Genomic DNA, 18,502 nt, shown 5'->3' with positions numbered 1-18,502 from the left:
TAGACTGAATTTTTAAAGGTTGGATAATCATACTATGCAATACTATACAGCATGAACTACTGTTACTATAAAAGCATGGATAAATCTCACTAACATAATGTTAGGTGACACAAAATAATACATACTATATAATTCCATTGAAAGAAAGTTCAAAAACAGGCAAAATTAATCTACAGTGACAGAAGTCAGAAGTCTTAACCTTTTGGAGGGAGGTTAGGTTGGAAGGAGGAAAGAAGGAGACTGCTGGGGTACTGGAAAGAGTCTATGTCTTCACCTGCATAGATGCGGTCATTAGAAGGGTATATGTATGTAAAACTTCATCGAACTATACACTTAAGATTTGTACATTGTACATGTACATTATTTACCTTTGTACATATAAAAATGATATATCCCCCCCCAAAAAAAAAATTCCTCCTGTTTCTTTTGCCCCAGGAGCTAGATTTTATATCAATATTGAATTTATTCATTAGGAGAATATCTGACTCTAGATATGACACACCATAGCTGGCTATCTTGCAGGCTGAGTCTGTCCCTTGTAAGTGGCCCCATTTCAGAGCTGGCCTGGAGCTGACAAGCATATTATGAGGGTCATGCTCCAACACCATTAACAGCTGGAGATGCCATCCCATGCCCTCAGCAACAAAACACAGGGAAAACCAGGCAGTGGACTGTGCTTCCCACCCTTAGGCTGCGAGGCACAAGCCCCAGCAATGGAAGGATTAAAAAGCATCTCAATTTAAAAAGACAGGGGGAGGGGAGGGGAATGTGGGCTGCACAATTTATAAACAGACATTACCAGAGGCTGCCTGATGGAGAAGTGGTTGTTTAGTAAATCTTTCTCCTTTAAGGATTCCATTATCAGAGACCATTTGAAAACATCAGTTTCGTTTTGTCTTTTGAGGGAGATCCTGGGTTTCATCAAGTCAGCCCTGTTGGGTAATATTTCTCTCTGCCAGATTTAGGAACAGGCCTTCGATATTTTGAATCACCTTTACATGGAGCACCAAGATGATGATGATGATGATGTGTCTTTTGCCAAATGGATGAGCAGCTTCTGGGGTCACAGCTGGATAGAGGAGGATGAGAGAGGACTCCGGGACCGCCATGGATCACAAGACTCCAGTTACAGGAAAACCTCCCTGCCCTGCCCAGTGAGTTATGACGGAACCGGGGGAGAGCTAGACTAGGGGAAGGGGATTTCTCTTAGATCTTTTTTTTTTTTTTTTTTTTTGCGGTACGCGGGCCTCTCACTGTTGTGGCCACTCCCGTTGCAGAGCACAGGCTCCGGACGCACAGGCTCAGCGGCCATGGCTCACGGGCCCAGCCGCTCCGCGGCATGTGGGATCTTCCCAGACCGGGGCACGAACCCGCATCCCCTGCATCGGCAGGCGGACTCTCAACCACTGCGCCACCAGGGAAGCCCTCTTAGATCTTTTTGAGAGTCCTTTGGTGTTAAGTTTTCTTTGGTTGAAAATGAGTACTTCCAAACCTTTTTTTTATACTCACAAAAATCCCTTTTATCATTTTGTCTTGTCCTCCAAGGGACCTGATTTTCATCTATTAAGTAATGATTCCTTCATTTTTAGCAACCTAAGGTATATTTAACCGCTATTCAGAGCTCCTGATAAGTCTGGCCTAATCCTATTGGGTAGTAATATAATTCAAGCCAAAGGAAAGAAACCTGATGTTATAGTCTGTGTAGCATTGTTGTGGATCGCTGTTTGATTTCCAATAGTCTTTTTGAAATACTGAAAATAGCTCCACTATTTGGTGACATCTAAGGAATTGGGGATTCCACATAATAAATCACTACCTCTGGTAAATTTGATACACTTTTTCTGCTGATTCTCATTTGGTTTCCTGATGGGAGACAAAGCCAACATTCTACCACCCTCAGCACTATTTTTCCATGGCTAGGCAGAGCACCTGGTGTCAGGGGAGCAGGAAAGCTCCCAAGAGGGGAGTGGGTGGGCCTGACCAGGTGTGGACTCAGCAGCAGGTACACATGTCACTTAGAATTCCAGCTACCAGGGAATATTTCCCCAACCCCCGGCTACTGCTAACTCCAGAACCAAATAAGTTTTGGGGTAATGTTATTTTATTTTTAGCTCCAGAGTTCCCAGAAGCATAATGCAGGTGAAGTATATTAAAACGCCCAATGATCAGCAAGTTTGAGGAATAAGACCTCTCTGAGACACAAATATTTGAAAATACATCTCTTACCAAACGCATAATCAGGGAGAAAGGGCACATTTCAACACCTCATTGAACTTCAGGTTCTTTAAGTAAAAAAGGAGAGAGGTTGCACTGGTTGATCTCCAAGAACCCTTCTAGCTCTCGCTTTCCATGACTCTGTTATAAAATAAACACCTGCTTATCACACTCTCATTTCAATCTCTTATGCCCACATTGAGTGAGGTATACATAATGTGTGAACCAGGAGTACGACTAGTGTTCAGCCAGACAGTGAGAACCAGGGAGAAACAAAGAGAAAAAATGAGATTCGCTATTTATCACAACAGCCCTTTGGAGCCACAGAAACTATGAAATCAAAGAAAGAAACATGACTTACAAAATATAGTTTCTTGAGTAAATTTTAGTATCTGTTAGACTTTAAAAACTGGGACAATCTACCCTATTTCAAGAATCCACTTATAGGTTGCAATACTGTTTGCCTTAAGCTCTTGGGGAATAGCAAAATTTGTTTTGTATAACATTTCTAAATGGGGTCCATATATCTTTTCCTGCTCGTACTGGCTTTGGACATTTGCCTGAGTTAACCTGTTTAGATTCTCTGAGTTGACAATGAATTCCATAATTATCAGACTAACACGCAGAAAGCATGTGTTTATCTAAGGAGACAAAGCATGGGATAAACATGACAACCTGACTGAGTTGAGAAAACACAGATCAGGGGACCTTGGGTGATGTGGGCAGAGTCCTAGAAAATGGGGGGTCTGATTCTTCATCTCTATTCACACAATGCCATGTATTTGTGAAGTGAATCTGTAGTTGGATACTTAACTTTTCCTAACTCTAAGATGTGCTCAAACTTTTCTTACTTTAGAGATATGAGAAAAATTAGGTTTTGAAGATTTGTGTTTTGCTTTGAGCTCAATAAGAGACCTTAAAAAAAAAAAAAGCTTACTCTTAGGCTTATCTTTTTCCTTCTCTCCCCACTGCTCCACTCTAAGGCTCTTCCCTCTTGCAACCTATTAGTAACCTACATCCATCAGTATTGCATGCAAAGGAGGAGAAGAATTTTCCCCTTGTTTCCTATTTGAATGTGGTTTCTAATATGGCTCTTCAGCCTCATGATTCTTGCAAAACCATAGAGATGGAGCATTAAATCATTAAACATATTTATAGAATACCTACTGTGTGCCAGGCGTTGTGCAAGGCACAATAGGATTACAGGGAAAAAGAAGACATATGGTGTTTGTTCTTGTGGCACTTCTGATCTGGTGGAAGACACAAATTTGGCAGGAAGAATGAGGTAGACAAGGGGTAAAACTTGGTCCTTCTCAGAGAGCACTACTTTTTGACAAGACTCATTATAATCTGTGACTGCTGATTTAAAGCAAATTAAAAAATCTAACTTTACTCTCCTGAGGTGCTTGGTGAAAAAAAAATAAGGTAAGTAATATGAAGTCTCTCTTATTACTGTCTCATATGAAGGTAGAACTAATCTACCTTCTCCCTCCATCGTCACATGAATACAAACTTGAAGTAGAACAACCTCCATATCCCTTATTTATTCTACTCGTTGAAAGTGAATTTTAAATAGTCTATTCGACTTTTTAATCATCTTCTCCTTCAGCTTAACATGGTTTTCTTAACACTGTTCTATTCAGTTAGGGCCTGGGGGAAGGGAGGATTGTGCTGAATGAAAGATCTCTTCAAGGAGGAACTGAGTTCCTTGACCTGGGGCTTTGCTAACTCAACATGGACTTTCTCGGTGCTTCTTTGATGCTCACATAAGCACATGTGCTGGTCTACATCATATCATTTGAGGGGTACAAAATAAACCTCTACCTATCTGCACACAAGGGATTTTTTTTTTTTTTTCGGTACGCGGGCCTCTCACTGTTGTGGCCTCTCCCATTGCGGAGCACAGGCTCCAGACGCGCAGGCTCAGTAGCCATAGTTCACGAGCCCAGCCGCTCCGCGGCACGTGGGATCTTCCCGGACCGGGGCAGGAACCCGTGTCCCCTGCATCGGCAGGCGGACTCTCAACCACTGTGCTACCAGGGAAGCCCCAGGGATTTTTTTTTCTTTTCTAAAATATAAAAGAGATGCAAGAGGGAGGGGATATGGGGATATATGTATGCATATAGCTGATTCATTTTGTTATAGAGTAGAAACTAACACAACACTGTAAAGCAATTATACTCCAATAAAGATGTTAAAAAAATAATCACCTTTAACCAATTTTATATTCTGTTGTCATATTCTCAATTTAAAGTTGTAGAAGATATATCTAATTTTAATTTTTATCCCTGATTGACCCAAGGGTGGCTACACACTCTTGTCCTTGTAGTATCTCACTGCAGTGGTGGTTCTCCTGTAGTTGCTCACTACAGGGATGGGGTGGGGCATGGCCCCCTTAGAGGATTTCTCGAACCCGAAGAGAGAGGGGATGCCCTAAAATTTCCTGACCAACAGTGGTTCCTTGTTTTTCAGATTAAATTTGTATTTAATTTTAAGAGGAGACAATGCCTTAATCCAAAGAAATGAAACTACGAATAGAATTTCAGGCATCAGGGATGTTTCTACAGAGGAGCTTTTATCATAATGTTCCATGGACTTGTTTCCTCTCTTCTACTAGATGCTGAGATAGAGGAGTTGCTGGGAAGGCAGCAGAGTGGAGTGGGTAAGAGTGAGGGCTCTGGAGGTAGCTTCCCAGCGCCTACTACTGGCAGCATAACTCTGAGCAAGTTACCTAACCTCTCTGTCTGAGATTCCCTCTATGTAAATGGAATTGATGATAATAGTACATACGTCATATGGGTGTTGTTAAGATCCAGTGAGTAATGTATACAGCGTGCTTAGGACAGTGCCTGGAACCTAATAAGTACTTCTTCTCCTCCTCTCCTACCCTGCACCTTCCCCTCTCCATCCTCCTCCTCCTTCTTATGTATCAGAGTTTAAAATGTCTTTTAGTTTCCCTAAAGATGCCCAGTGGATGGTACTGACCTACCGGGGTTTTTTTTGTTTGTTTGTTTGTTTTGCGGTACGCGGACCTCTCACTGTTGTGGCCTCTCCCATTGCGGAGCACAGGCTCCGGACGTGCAGGCTCAGCGGCCATGGCTCACGGGCCCAGCCGCTCCGTGGCATGTGGGATCTTCCCAGACCGGGGCACGAACCCGTGTCCCCTGCATCGGCAGGTGGACTCTCAACCACTGCACCACCAGGGAAGCCCTGACCTACCGTTTTATCAGTTGAACACTTGAATCTTTTTTTTTCCAGATGCTGTTGCCATATATAGCTAGTTGACTAATTTATAACCCTCTTGGCTCTGTTGATAGGCAATTAGCCTACATTATAAAATATTCCTCACATAAAATTCTTTTAGACTAATTCCTAAAGACCTACAAATTATTATTACTTTCGTAATCGAATTCTGTTACAACTGGTACATTATTAAAAGTCACGTTTACAGGAAGTTTCACATAGAAATAGAATGAAGTTGTTGCTGCTGTTGAAGACAGAAGTTTGGGATTATTCAGCCAAGGAAGATATGTCTTATGCTTAGGCATGGCACTTTACCTCTCCTGTAAAGTCACTAGTCACATGTCATAGGCAAGTCACTTAGCCAAACTAAGATTCATTTTCTTCATCTGTAAAAGGGGAAGAATGACTCCATTGTAGGATTTGTTCTGAGGTTAGAGATAAGGGCATGGTCCCCAGAGTCCCTGACACACACGGTGCACTAAGATTCAACATGGATCTTACTGTCTCAACACCTGGATCTTTCTCCCTCTTGTTTCTCATCTTGCTGTTGATGGGTGGCTCAGGTGCTTGCATTTACTCAGAGGACAGGAGGGGTACAGTTGAAGGGTGATTACAATTAAACCCAGAATAAAAAACATCAAGTAGTTAAGTTCTTGAAGTGAAGATGTTACATACTTTTTTTTTTTTTTTAAAGTGAAGACCTATGGCTTGGGGTTAGAGAGTGCATAGGATTTTTTTTTTGACAGAAATGGTTTTCTGGGACCACAGTAGGAAACAGCATTGTTTTTCAGAGCACTGTTTTCTAGTGAGAGTCAGGGCACTGGGTGGTTATTGCTCCGAAACTCCATGCCTGCTGCAGGCTTTGTAGCCTGGGAGCTGGGGAGTCCAGGTGTTGAGCTCGGAGCATGGGGATCCCATTCCATGTGCTAGAGCCTGCTTCACAGCATGGGAGATAGATCCATAAGGTTGGTCCATGACCATGGAGGTGACAAGTCCAGACCTTGAAAAAGTCAGCTATTTAGGGCATTGATTCAAGTCTTTGTGAGGGAAATTACATTAGAAGGGCATATAAAATTCCAAAACTAGAGCTTGCTTAGTAAGTAAACATTTTTAAAAGTGGGAGCTTTCTCCCTGTAACCAATTAGAGAGCTCTTTTAAGCTTGTTTCTCACAAGGTCCCACACCAAAAGAGACTAACTGGAAATTTCATCTGCTATAAGGAGATATTAAGTGTTTATTTATATTGTGATGGGAACTCTTGCATTTTTTTCAGGTCTCTCAATGGAAGAGGACATTTGTACAAACATGTGCATTTCACTCCCAGTCTCACATTTTTAAGTTTTATTTTTAAAATCTTAGTGGGGTGAGAACATGAAACATGAGCTCTACCGTCTCTGGCAGATCTTTAAGTGTACAAGGCAATATTGTCATCTTTAGGCACACTGTTGTGCAGCAGATCTCTAGAACTTATTTTGCATAACTGAAATTTTATACCCATTGATTAGGAACTCCCCATATCCCCCTCCTCCCAGCCCTTGGCAACCACCATTCTATTCATTGCCTCTATCAGCTCGACCATTTCAGATACCTTATGTAATACTTGTCCTTCTGTGTCCCAGTCTCAAATTTTTAAGTATTGTATTTTTCCTGATAATATAATACGTGATCACTGTAGAAGACATGAAAAATACTAAAAAGGAGTAGGAAGAAAACAACCCCAGATCGCAGACAAAGGCTTTGATCACAGTTGGGTATGTTTTAAGATTGCCCATCTTATGATGTCCCCACAGCTTACCCATCCCAGCCCTCCCCCCTCCTCTCAGGTGCTTCCCGGCCCTACCAGACTTCTCTTCCTTCTACGCCAGCAAGCTCCTTCTGTGGCAGGGCTTCTGCACGTATGGTCTCATCCCCAGGCCGACAAGTGTTCTCTGTTTCCTAATTAACCCTGCTCATCCTTCAGATTGTAGCTTGTCACACCTTCACAGAAGTCTCCCCCCATCCTCCCAGTCACCTCAACACCCACCCAAATATATGTGGTTTTACTCTGCTATACCCTGTTATTGTACCTTGAACATTCCCTTAATAGCATTTGGCCAAGGATGTAGGCATATGCCCCATTTATGTATCTCCATTGCACACATAAGTTCTAAGAGGGGGACACTCTGTTTTGCTCCCCAATTTATCCATAGCACCACATACCACGTCTGACCTACAGTAAATGAACTAATTTACAGACTTACCTCATGTATCTTAGCAACTTTATAAATCTTTTCTTTAAAATTTATTTTATTTAATTTATTTATTTTTGGCTGCATTGGGTCTTCATTGCTGTGCGCGGGCTTTCTCTAGTTGCAGCGAGCGGGGGCTACTCTTCGTTGCGGTGTGCAGGCTTCTCATTGCGGTGACTTCTCTTGTTGCGGAGCACGGGCTCTAGGCATGCAGGCTTCAGTAGTTGTGGCATGCGGGCTCTAGAGTGCAGGCTCAGTAGCTGTGGTGCACAGACTTAGTTGCTCTGCAGCATGTGGGAATCCTCCCGGACCGAGGCTCGAACCTGTGTCCCCTGCATTGGCAGGCGGATTCTTAACCACTGTGCCACCAGGGAAGACCAACTTTATAAATCTTTAACCATATTCCTGATTATTGTTTGAGAGTAAGTCTCTATATATGTGTATTAGTTTGCTCAGGCTGCCATAACAAAATACCACAGGCTGGGTGGCTTAAACAACAGCCATTTATTTCCTCATAGCTCTGGAGGCTGGAAGTCCAAGATCAAGGTGTCAGCAGGTTTGATTTCTTCTGAGGCCTCTCTCCTTGGCTTGTATTGATAGATGGCACCTTCTCGCTGTGTCCTCACATGGTCTTTCCTCTGCGTGAGTATGTCCCTAAGTGTCTCTAAATTTCCTCTTCTTGTAAGAACGTTAGTCAGATTGGATTAGGGCCACCCTAATGGCCTCATTTTAACTTAATCTTTAAAAACCCTATCCCAAATACAGTCACATTCTGAGCTACTCACGTAGGGCTTCAACATATGACTTTGCGTGGTGGGAGTGGGGGGGAGGTACGACACAATTCAGCCCATAATAACGTGCAATGTATGGACCCAAGGAGGGAAATTATTTTAAGCCTTTTGACTCGCTCATACTGCCAACAGCTTTCTAGGAAAGCTGTATCCATTTATAGTCCTACCAGCAAGGAATGACAGTGCCTATCTCCCAGCACTCTTACTAGTGTTAGTGTTATTAAAAAGTTTTTGTTTGCTAACCTGGAAGGCAAAATTGTATGTGATATCATTTAACATAATTTTTGACTACTAATAAGCATAAACAATTTTTTTACATCTTTATTGGAGTATAATTGCTTAACAATGGTGTGTTAGTTTCTGCTTTATAACAAAAGGAATCAGTTATACATATACATATGTTCCCATATCCCCTTCCTCTTGCGTCTCCCTCCCACCCTCCCTATCCCACCCCTCCAGGCGGTCACAAAGCACCGATCTGATCTCCCTGTGCTAGCCTAAACAATTTTTATGTTTGGTATTTCTTTTTCTTTCATTCTTTGTACATTTATTCATTCAATATATATTTAATGAACTCATGCTATGAAGAAGGCAAAGTGCTGTATACTGAGATTCTAGCAGAGAATGAAATGTAGCCCCTGACATGAAGGAGCATACCGTCTAATGGAGAAGAGAGATGTGTAACAAAATTAACCAAATTTTTGATGACAGCTGTGATAAGTGTCATGAAGAAGTGTGAGATCTCAGGAGAGGGTCTAACGGTGGTTCAGGGGCCTGAACCAATTGGGGTGGTAGGAAAGGCTTTCTGGGGAAATGCAGTTTCCACAGTGACTGAAGGGTGATTAGCCAGGGATGAGGTGAAGCGATGGGGTTGTGGGTGGGGTCACAGCCAGAGAGGACCACTTGTGAAAGTGCCTGTGCTGGGCAGGAGCACGTGAGCTGGAGGAACTGACCAGTGAGGCTATGTCACTGAAGAGGTGAGGGTGGTGCACGATGAGGTGTAAAATGAAATGTGATCAGGTATGAGTTTGACGTTGTTTTAACTATGCTGGCTGCTGTGGGAAAAGTGAAATAAAGTGAGTAAGGGTGAATGCAGGATATCCACTACTACGAGGCTGCTGCTGGAATCTGGGTGAAAGGTAATGATGACTTGGATTAGGGTAGTAACAGTGGTGCTGGAAAAAAGTAGATGGTTTTGAGAGACATTTAAGGGGTGGAATCTGCTGACTTGGCAATTGGATGTGGAGGGGGGCTTCTGAATTACTGGTCCGAGTAACCGGGCAAATGGTGGTGCCGGTTTCTGAGTTCTGGGACACTTGAGAAGCAGGCTTGGGAAGGAGAGATGATGAGTTCAAATTTGGACAAGTCAGGTGGGGTGCCTGTGGGATACCAAGAGGAGCAGTTGAGTGGGCAGAAGCTCAGAAGAGAGGTCTATGCTAACAAATAAATCAGAAACTCGGTTATAGATGGAAGTTGAAGCCTGGGGGTGAGACATTGAGGGAGACAGTGTAAAGTAAGAAAGCAAAGGAAGGGAAGGAGGACTAGTTGAGAGTGTTGGGGGACTCCAACAGTTATGAGTAGTTGGAAGGGAGAAGTGAGCAAAAATGTCTAAAACACAGTGGCAGAAAGATCAAAGGGAAACCAAGAGGGTGCAGTGGTAGAAGGCAAGGGAAAGACTGTTTCCAGAAGGGTTCAATTGGCAACTGGGTTGAATGCTACGGAGTGACTAAAGACCATTACGTGCCCAGAATTTGGCAACATGGAGACCAATATCCTGACTAACATTAGTGTTAGATGAAAAAGTGTGAGATAGCCTCATCCACCAGAGGACAGACAGCAGAAGCAAGAAGAACTACAATCCTGCAGCCTATGGAACAAAAACCACATTCACAGAAAGATAGACAAGATGAAAAGGCAGAGGGCTATGTACCAGATGAAGGAACAAGACAAAACCCCTGAAAGACAACTAAATGAAGTGGGGATAGGCAACCTTCCAGAAAAAGAATTCAGAATAATGATAGTGAAGATGATCCAGGACCTTGGAAAAAGGATGGAGGAAAGAATCGAGGAGATGCAAGAAATGTTTAACAAAGACCTAGAAGAATTAAAGAACAAATGAACAGAGATGAACAATACAATAACTGCAATGAAAACTGCACTAGAAGGAATCAATAGCAGAATAACTGAGGCAGAAGAACGGATAAGTGATCTGGAAGACAGAATGGTGGGATTCACTGCTGTGGAACAGAATAAAGAAAAAAGAATGAAAAGAAATGAAGACAGCCTAAGAGACCTCTGGGGCAACATTAAATGCAACAACATTTGCATTATACGGGTCCCAGAAAGAGAAGAGAGAGAGAAAGGACCAGAGAAAGTATTTGAAGAGATTATAGTTGAAAACTTCCCTAACATGGGAAAGGAAATAGCCATCCAAGTCCAGGAAGCGCAGCAAGTCCCATACAGGAGAAACCCAAGGAGAAACACCCTGAGACACATAGTAATCAAACTGGCAAAAATTAAAGACAGAGAAAAATTATTGAAATCAGCAAGGGAAAAATGACAAATAACATACAAGGGAACTCCCATAAGGTTAACAGCTTATTTCTCAGCAGAAACTCTACAAGCCAGAAAGGAGTGGGATGATATACTTAAAGTGATGAAAGGGAAGAACTTAGAACCAAGATTACTCTGCCTGGCAAGGATCTCATTCAGATTTGATGGAGAAATCAAAAGCTTTACAGACAAGCAAAAGCTAAGAGAATACAGCACCAACAAACCAGCTCTACAACAAATGCTAAAGGAACTTCTTTAAGTGGGAAACACAGGAGAAGAAAAGGATCTACAAAAACAAACCCATAACAATTAAGAAAATGGTCGTAGGAACATACATATCGATAATTACCTTAAACCTGAATGGATTAAATGCTCCAACCAAAAGACACAGGCTTGCTGAATGGATACAAAAACAAGACCCATATATATGCTGTCTACAAGAGACCCACTTCAGACCTAGGGACACATACAGACTGAAAGTGAGGGGATGGAAAAAGATATTCCATGCAAATGGAAATCAAAAGAAAGCTGAAGTAGCAATACTCATATCAGATAAAATAGACTTTAAAATAAAGAATGTTACAAGAGACAGGGAAGGACACTACATAATGATCAAGGGATCAATCCAAGAAGAAGATATAACAATTATAAATACATATGCACTCAACATAGGACCACCTCAATACATAAGGCAACTGCTAACAGCTATTTTTTGCCATATTACAAGTTACTACAGACTGAGGCCTGGAAGGACTTGAAGGTAACAACTCCAGCTTTTTGACAAATTCTTTGAGAAACCTGAGGACCTCCCCCACCCCTAAAGAGGTTATCATTTACTCAAGGTTGCACAGCTAGTGAGTAGCAGATTGACATACCTGGGTTTTCTGATTTCAGATCTGCTGGCCTTGTTGCTCCAAGTTAGCAGTTAGTAATGCCAGGACGCAGAAAGAGCACAGAGTGTAGTTACAACTGACTTGGATTGCAATCCTAGCTCTTCCCTTTATCAGCTATGTAGCTTTAGAAAATCCATTTAATCAGCTTTTCTCAGATAAATAATAGCACTGTGGAAGAGCAAGTTTCTGCTTGTTGTGAGGGGCAAGTGTGTCTGCACATAGTAGGTGCTCCATCAATGGGACCCCTTCTCAAACTCCAAACCTAGGTGTCTTGGATCCCAGAGTATGGGCCCCTTTGCCCACACGCTTGTGAAATGGGTCTAATCCTCTGTAACACATGAGATGCCAAGAAATCCTAAAATCTCCATCAATTTTTATCATATGAAGTTTATACGGCATCATTCATTATAAGAAAAATACATATTAAAACAATAATACTATCTCACTCTTCCTATTTGTTGGCAAGTGTTTGGGGAAACAGGCACACTCGTGGTTTGGAATATTAATTTGTATCACCTCTTTGGAGAATAATTTGACAATACATATCACAATTTAAAATGCACTTATTCTTTATAAACCTACCTGTTTCACTTTTACAGATACATTCATACACATCCAAAATGTGTATCATTGCAGCACTCTCTGCTACAGCAAAGTTTGCACAGGAACTAAATATACCTTTTAAAAAACAAAAACAAAAAACGAAAAGAAAAAGTGTGAGTGAAAAAACTGGAGTGGAGTGGGTTGGGGAGTGAGAGAAATTAACAGAGCAAGTGTCACAATTCTTTCCAGAAGTTTGGTTGATCTGAACTATCTTTTTTTTCATCATTTTCCAATTGTGATTTTTAACACTGATGTCATTGTAGTACATGACCTCTGTGTTTGTGTGTATTATGTGAAATACCCTTATTTTCAGAATATTTATTAAACATGCAGCAAATATTTTTAAAGATTTTTTGTCTACCATATTATATGTTGTTTTTTATGCACATTAGCTTTATTTTTATATAGTTAAATTAATTTTTTTCCTTATGACTTCTTCCATTGCTCTTTTGCTTAGAAATTCCTTCTCCATACAGAAAGCACACAAGAATTTGCCTTTGTATTATTTCTTAAATGTTTATGGCTTCATTAAAAATTTATTTTGATCATTTTGGAATTTATTTTTACATATCAATTTAAGGCTGGAACACTTTATTATACCAACCTAATGATAGAGGAGCAACATAGCTAACCTTGAGATGTTCTACTTAATGTTTTGACCAATTGACCCCACTGCCTAATTGCAGGAGAAAGCTCCTACTGATCAAGAAGATAAAATTTCAGTCCAACATGAGATTTCTTTGGTTAGTAATTTATGGACATTCTGTCTCTGTGCTAATATTGTGCAGTCTCTTTATATTGTAAATTTTTAAATTCTGTATTCCCAGTTTCCTGTGCTTCCCAGCATGATGTCATCTGACAGCCATCCTAGAAGGCATTCTTATGAGGACCAGGGATTTCAATGCCATACTCACATGCGGGATTACAGAAAATGCTCCGGGGATGGGTCATTCAAGGAGCCACTGGAATCAAAAAGAAGATCCCATTCCAAAATTCAGGCATTTTCAGAGTCCTCTGAACAGCAACTCTGCTTTAGAACCAAACGCTCTGTCTCTTCGGTACGTAACAGAGTTATTGAATATTTAAACCATTTTAGAAAAGGAAACCCAAAGGATTCATCCTCCCCTAGTTTGAGGAGAACAAATCTAACTTCTTCATTTACAGCTTGGTGTTGAGATCTTTGAAAAATGGCACTCAGTTTTAGCCCAGGTGTACATAAAATTTTTAAATTATTATTATTGAAGACGTGGTGTAGGAAGAATTCCTAAAGGAGCACATGTGGAATGTTTTTGTCACCAAGGTCCTCTGTTTTCATCACCCTTATTATAAATAATTGTGATTCATTCTCCTTGTGTTATCTGAAGAAGAAACAACTGCCCCTACTGCTCTTGTTCTCTCATATTTAATCTGGTAGGAAATAGTTTGTGATGGTGTTGTGTTCCCCTGTACTTTTAAAAAGCACACAGAAGGGACTCTCTGGACACTATGGTGTGAGCATCCAGGAGTAGAGGAGCAGTCCAGGCACTCACAGTGGCCTCGTCAGAGTCTTAAGTGAAGCCCAAGGGAGACAAAGGCACGAAATGGGGGAAAGAATTGAAGCACCACTGATGATGCCAAACTTGATACATAAAGTAATAAACTAGAGACCAATTAATTGGGGGGTAGTTTTTCAACTCTACAACGTGCTCACTGAGTGGCCTTGAGCAAAATACTTTTTTTTTTTTTGGTGGGTCTTTGGTTTTGGTTTTATTTTGCAAAACAAGAATAATGATATGTTTCTGCCATGTAGTAGGCAGAGCAAATAAGTAAACCTAGGTGTATTGCCACCTGGGTCTTGAGCTATGCTCTGTGAATGGCCAGGGGAAGGCACTCAGGTGCTTCCTACCTCATTGTCCACCTGAGTGCGCTGCTTTCCGCCTAGCAATGATGGCTGTTGGGATTGTCACTGTGCATCTTTGCCTCAGGTGGCAGCTCACTTTTGTTACAGTGACCTTGTGTATCTACGATTCCCCTTCAGTAAGCTGCTCTCTCTACTGGATCATAAGAGAAATAAGGAAGGAAGAGTAGTGAACAGCTGTCACTTACTCCATCTAAACCTTATTAAGAGTTTCTGTTTTGTCTTTTCTTTATACTGTTTTTTAAAGATATGGTTTCAGACTTAGAGCAAGGTTGCAAGAATAGTACAAAACTACACCCTTCATCTAGATTTCCTCTAAACGTGAATATATTATCACATTTTCCTATACCCTCTCTCTCCTTCCCACCCCCAAACAAGGGCACTAGGACATAAATACAGTACAGTAATTAAACTCAGGAAATTAACACCAATACAAAACTTTTATGTCTAATCTATTGACCTTATTCATATTTTGTCAGTTGTTCCAATAATATTTTTTAGAACGAGATTCCAGATCATGCATTGCAACCGATTTTCATATCCCTTTAAGGTATTTTATTTCTGGAACAATGCCTTGGTCTTTTTCATGGGACTGGCATCTGAAGAGTACAGGTCAGTTATTTTTTAGAATGAAGCTCTGTTTGAGTTCATCTGATATTTCTTCATGATTAGATTCACATTATGAACTTTTGGCAGGAATAAAACAGGCGTGAAAAAATTCCTGTTTCAAAACTACGTGTTGAAATCATTAATTATATTAATGAGGGGACTGACTTGCTTTAAATTCTTTCTGGAACAAGGGAGGGTATAAATATATTCTGAAAAAAATTTTAATCTGAACAATTCTTTGTTGATTCTGATGGCTTCAGAAAAACATTCATATCACCTATTTACATAAGGGTGTAAATGTGAAATCAGTTTTCTTATTTAAAGAGGTGTTCATTACATTATCCTTAAAATATAAAAATGTTTGTTTCATTCATTTCTCAAGCTCTTCCTTTTGAGTACCAAGATAACCAAGGCAGCATTTTCAATTTTTTTGACTCAAGAACTCTTTTCATAGTTATGTACAGTCGGCCTTGAGCATCCATGGATTTTGGTACCTGTGGGCGGTCCTGGAACCAACCCCTTTGCGGATACCAAGGGACAACTGTATAATAGCTAGAAACCTGCTAGGAATTTACAAAATCATTAAAAATTTTTTCATATTATATGATAAATATACATGATAAATAATTTTAAATTAAGTATTTTATTTTATATCAGTCTTTAAAGAGTATATTATAAAGTTTATCTTAATGCAAAATTAAAAATTTGGAACATGGCATACTTTAAAACTTTTTTCTATTTAACAATTGATACACTTTTCTAAAGCTAACTACATTAAAAAGTGTGAGTTTTCAGCAATTTAAAAAATAATATATATTGCCTTTTATTTGGGGGCCAGATGTATACTAATACATAGATTTAAATTTTACATCCTTTAGCATCAAGAAGAGCCAGAAACTGCTTTTGTGACCTGCTCATGACAAACAACATTAAATTTTTTCATTTTTATATTGAAAAACTCAACTGGCTTATTTTGATAATTTTTCACATTTTGTTTCTAAGTGATGAGATAAGAAAAAATCAGGTCATTATTTATGAGCAATTTTTGGATAGTCTTGATTCCCAGTAAGGGAAAAGCCAAATTGCAAATAATCATCACTATATTTTCTTTTTTATACTGTTTTTATAAGGATTAGAGACATTCATGGCTGCTATATATGAATTACGATCAGACTGATGGATTTAATACAAGCACTGGAGCTAATGAAAATAATCTGGAGGCACATTTACAGAGCTAGTACAATTTTTAAGCTCCTCTTAACTTGCATCTCAGCTTCATCATTTGTTTTGCTTTCTGATTTTGACTAATGGACCAGTATAGATAGAAATGAAATAATCTAGGTATGAAAACAATTTAGCAATGTACTAGTAGCTAACACCACCACAGGAACCAGACATCCCCATAACTCACCCTGCAGGGCCGAGTCATGACCTTGCCCATCTGACTGTTATTCTCACCACTGAATATGTTCACCTCATAGACACTCAGGGGTTCTCCAGTGTTTCCAATTCACTGGAATGGAGGAGGGGAGGAGTAATGATCTTGAAGTGTAAAAATAGATACCACCACATTTATCAACACCATTCTTTTGTCAGTAATTCCTTTGAAAGTCACTTTCACCATGGAAACCAAAGAAGAACCCCCCATCCCAGTTCCCTATCATATCACCCTATTTATAGTTATCATTGCACTTATCACTACCTTTTATTTTCTTGTTTCCTTTTAGGCTTATTGATTGATTGTCTCCCTCTGCCTAGGTGTAGAATCCAGGAAGTAGGTTCTCTCTAGTTAGTGCCGAATCTCCCCATCTTAGAACAACAGTGGGTGTTCATTCAGTCATTGAATGTAGACCCCTGGGCAACCTGTTGGGGAATGTTGTGTGGTTGAATGTCATTCCTTGACACTTTGTTCTTTACCCAGTCCTCACCTGAAAACTTAGTGCAAAACCTACTGTTAATGTAATTTAAGGGAGTGAACATTAGGAGGTTAGAATCATTCCGTGTATGATCCCCTTGCCACATTCCTTTTCAAAAAGCACCAGAAGAATATTAATTTTACTGTGCCATGGAATCACATCCCTCTGTACATTAGAGGCAGAGTAGTGTGCAGGTTGAGTTTCCTCCATAGACCACCTGCTGATGCCCAAGGCCCCCTATTCCTTTATTTTATGACTAAACCTTTAGCAACACGCTTAGGCTTATGCTAATTTATTACTAGAAACTAAGATGTGAAAGTCTGTTAAATGATTAGGGTTTTCTTCATTTCTGATAATCAGGAAAAATGTGGAATGTTGTCAGCTGTCGGCATATCTACCCTTTTCTGACCCTTCTTTTTCAGGGACCTGAGAGCAGAAAGGAGAGAAATGAGAGGGAACGCCAGGCACTGGAAATGAGGTCTTGCAAGAAAGTGGAGGAAAGAAGGAGCTCTGGGAAGGAAGAGCGTGGAGAAGCGTACCTGCTCGCCCTGTCTGAAAAGGGGCCCAAATAGTACTTTGTTTCCACACCATGACTACTGATGCTGCTGTGTATTTTTGAGCCCCAATTCACCAGGCCCAGGAGTGGTAGCTGTAAAGAGTCTGCAGATGCTGAGTGACTCAAGTGGGTGGTTGATTCAGCTGCTCCCCAAGACAGCTTGCATCATACTCCAGCTGCTTTTCAGAGTGTGATCTGCTCTGTTGCCCTTTTATGGGAATAAAAAGGATAAAAGGTATTTTAATAGCATAAAGTACTTACTGAAAATGTGGAGAGAGATATTCAAAGAGCCACCCACACATCTTCACCAACAGTCTTCTACATCACCCTCGCAAATAATCTTAAATAAAAGTCATTGGTGTGACTCGATGCTTACTTCCTTATTAGAAGTGATTATATAAGTATGTCTAAAGACCACCATTTAATGAGAGCTGGTAATTAAGGTGCCAAGTACTGTGCTGAGAGTTTGAATGCATTATCTAATAGTCCTCACCACTCTGAGGTGGGACCTAGTCTTCTTTTCACTTGCTGGCTGAGGAAACTAGAGTTTAGGAAAGTTCAGTCACTCACTGGGGAGGTGGCAGAGTTAGGGCCGGAGCCCAGTTCATGCTGACTCATGTTCCTAAGTTGAGGCAGGACTTTCATTTCCCTTTCGCAGTGGGTCCTGACTTAGTAGGTGTGTGATTTGCTTGAGAACGGGCAGATGTGAATGAGAAAAGCAGGACTTGGGAGTGCGTTACAATTTTGATTACGTGGGTGGAGACTGAATCTCTGAGATCAGCTTTATGCTCTGGGTTTGAACTTTATAAGACTATTTATTTTTTATTGAGGTATAATTGACATGTAACATTATATTAGTTTCAGGTGTCCAACGTAAAGATTCAGTATTTGTATGTATTGTGAAATGATTGCCACAGTAAATCTAGTCAACATCCATCACCATACATAGTTACACATTTTTTTTCTTGTGATGAGAACTTTTAAGATCTACTCTCTTAGC

At 40.5% G+C, this 18,502-nt stretch overlaps 1 protein-coding gene across 1 annotated transcript; it reads left to right on the top strand.

The window, feature by feature from the left end:
* Positions 1-983: 983 nt before the first annotated feature.
* Positions 984-17,518, top strand: LNP1 (leukemia NUP98 fusion partner 1; the record flags this gene model as incomplete). Its single annotated transcript, XM_079704715.1, has 3 exons — positions 984-1,154; positions 13,352-13,582; positions 17,369-17,518. The coding sequence occupies exons 1-3, from the start codon at positions 999-1,001 to the stop codon at positions 17,516-17,518; spliced, it is 537 nt and encodes a 178-aa protein (XP_079560841.1). The 5' UTR covers positions 984-998.
* Positions 17,519-18,502: the final 984 nt, after the last annotated feature.

Source organism: Hyperoodon ampullatus, assembly GCF_949752795.1.
Source record: "Hyperoodon ampullatus genome assembly, chromosome: 5".
Taxonomy (NCBI): Eukaryota; Metazoa; Chordata; class Mammalia; order Artiodactyla; family Ziphiidae; genus Hyperoodon; species Hyperoodon ampullatus.
Note: the sequence above shows the minus strand (reverse complement) of the source record. Positions and strands in the feature narration are given on the sequence as shown.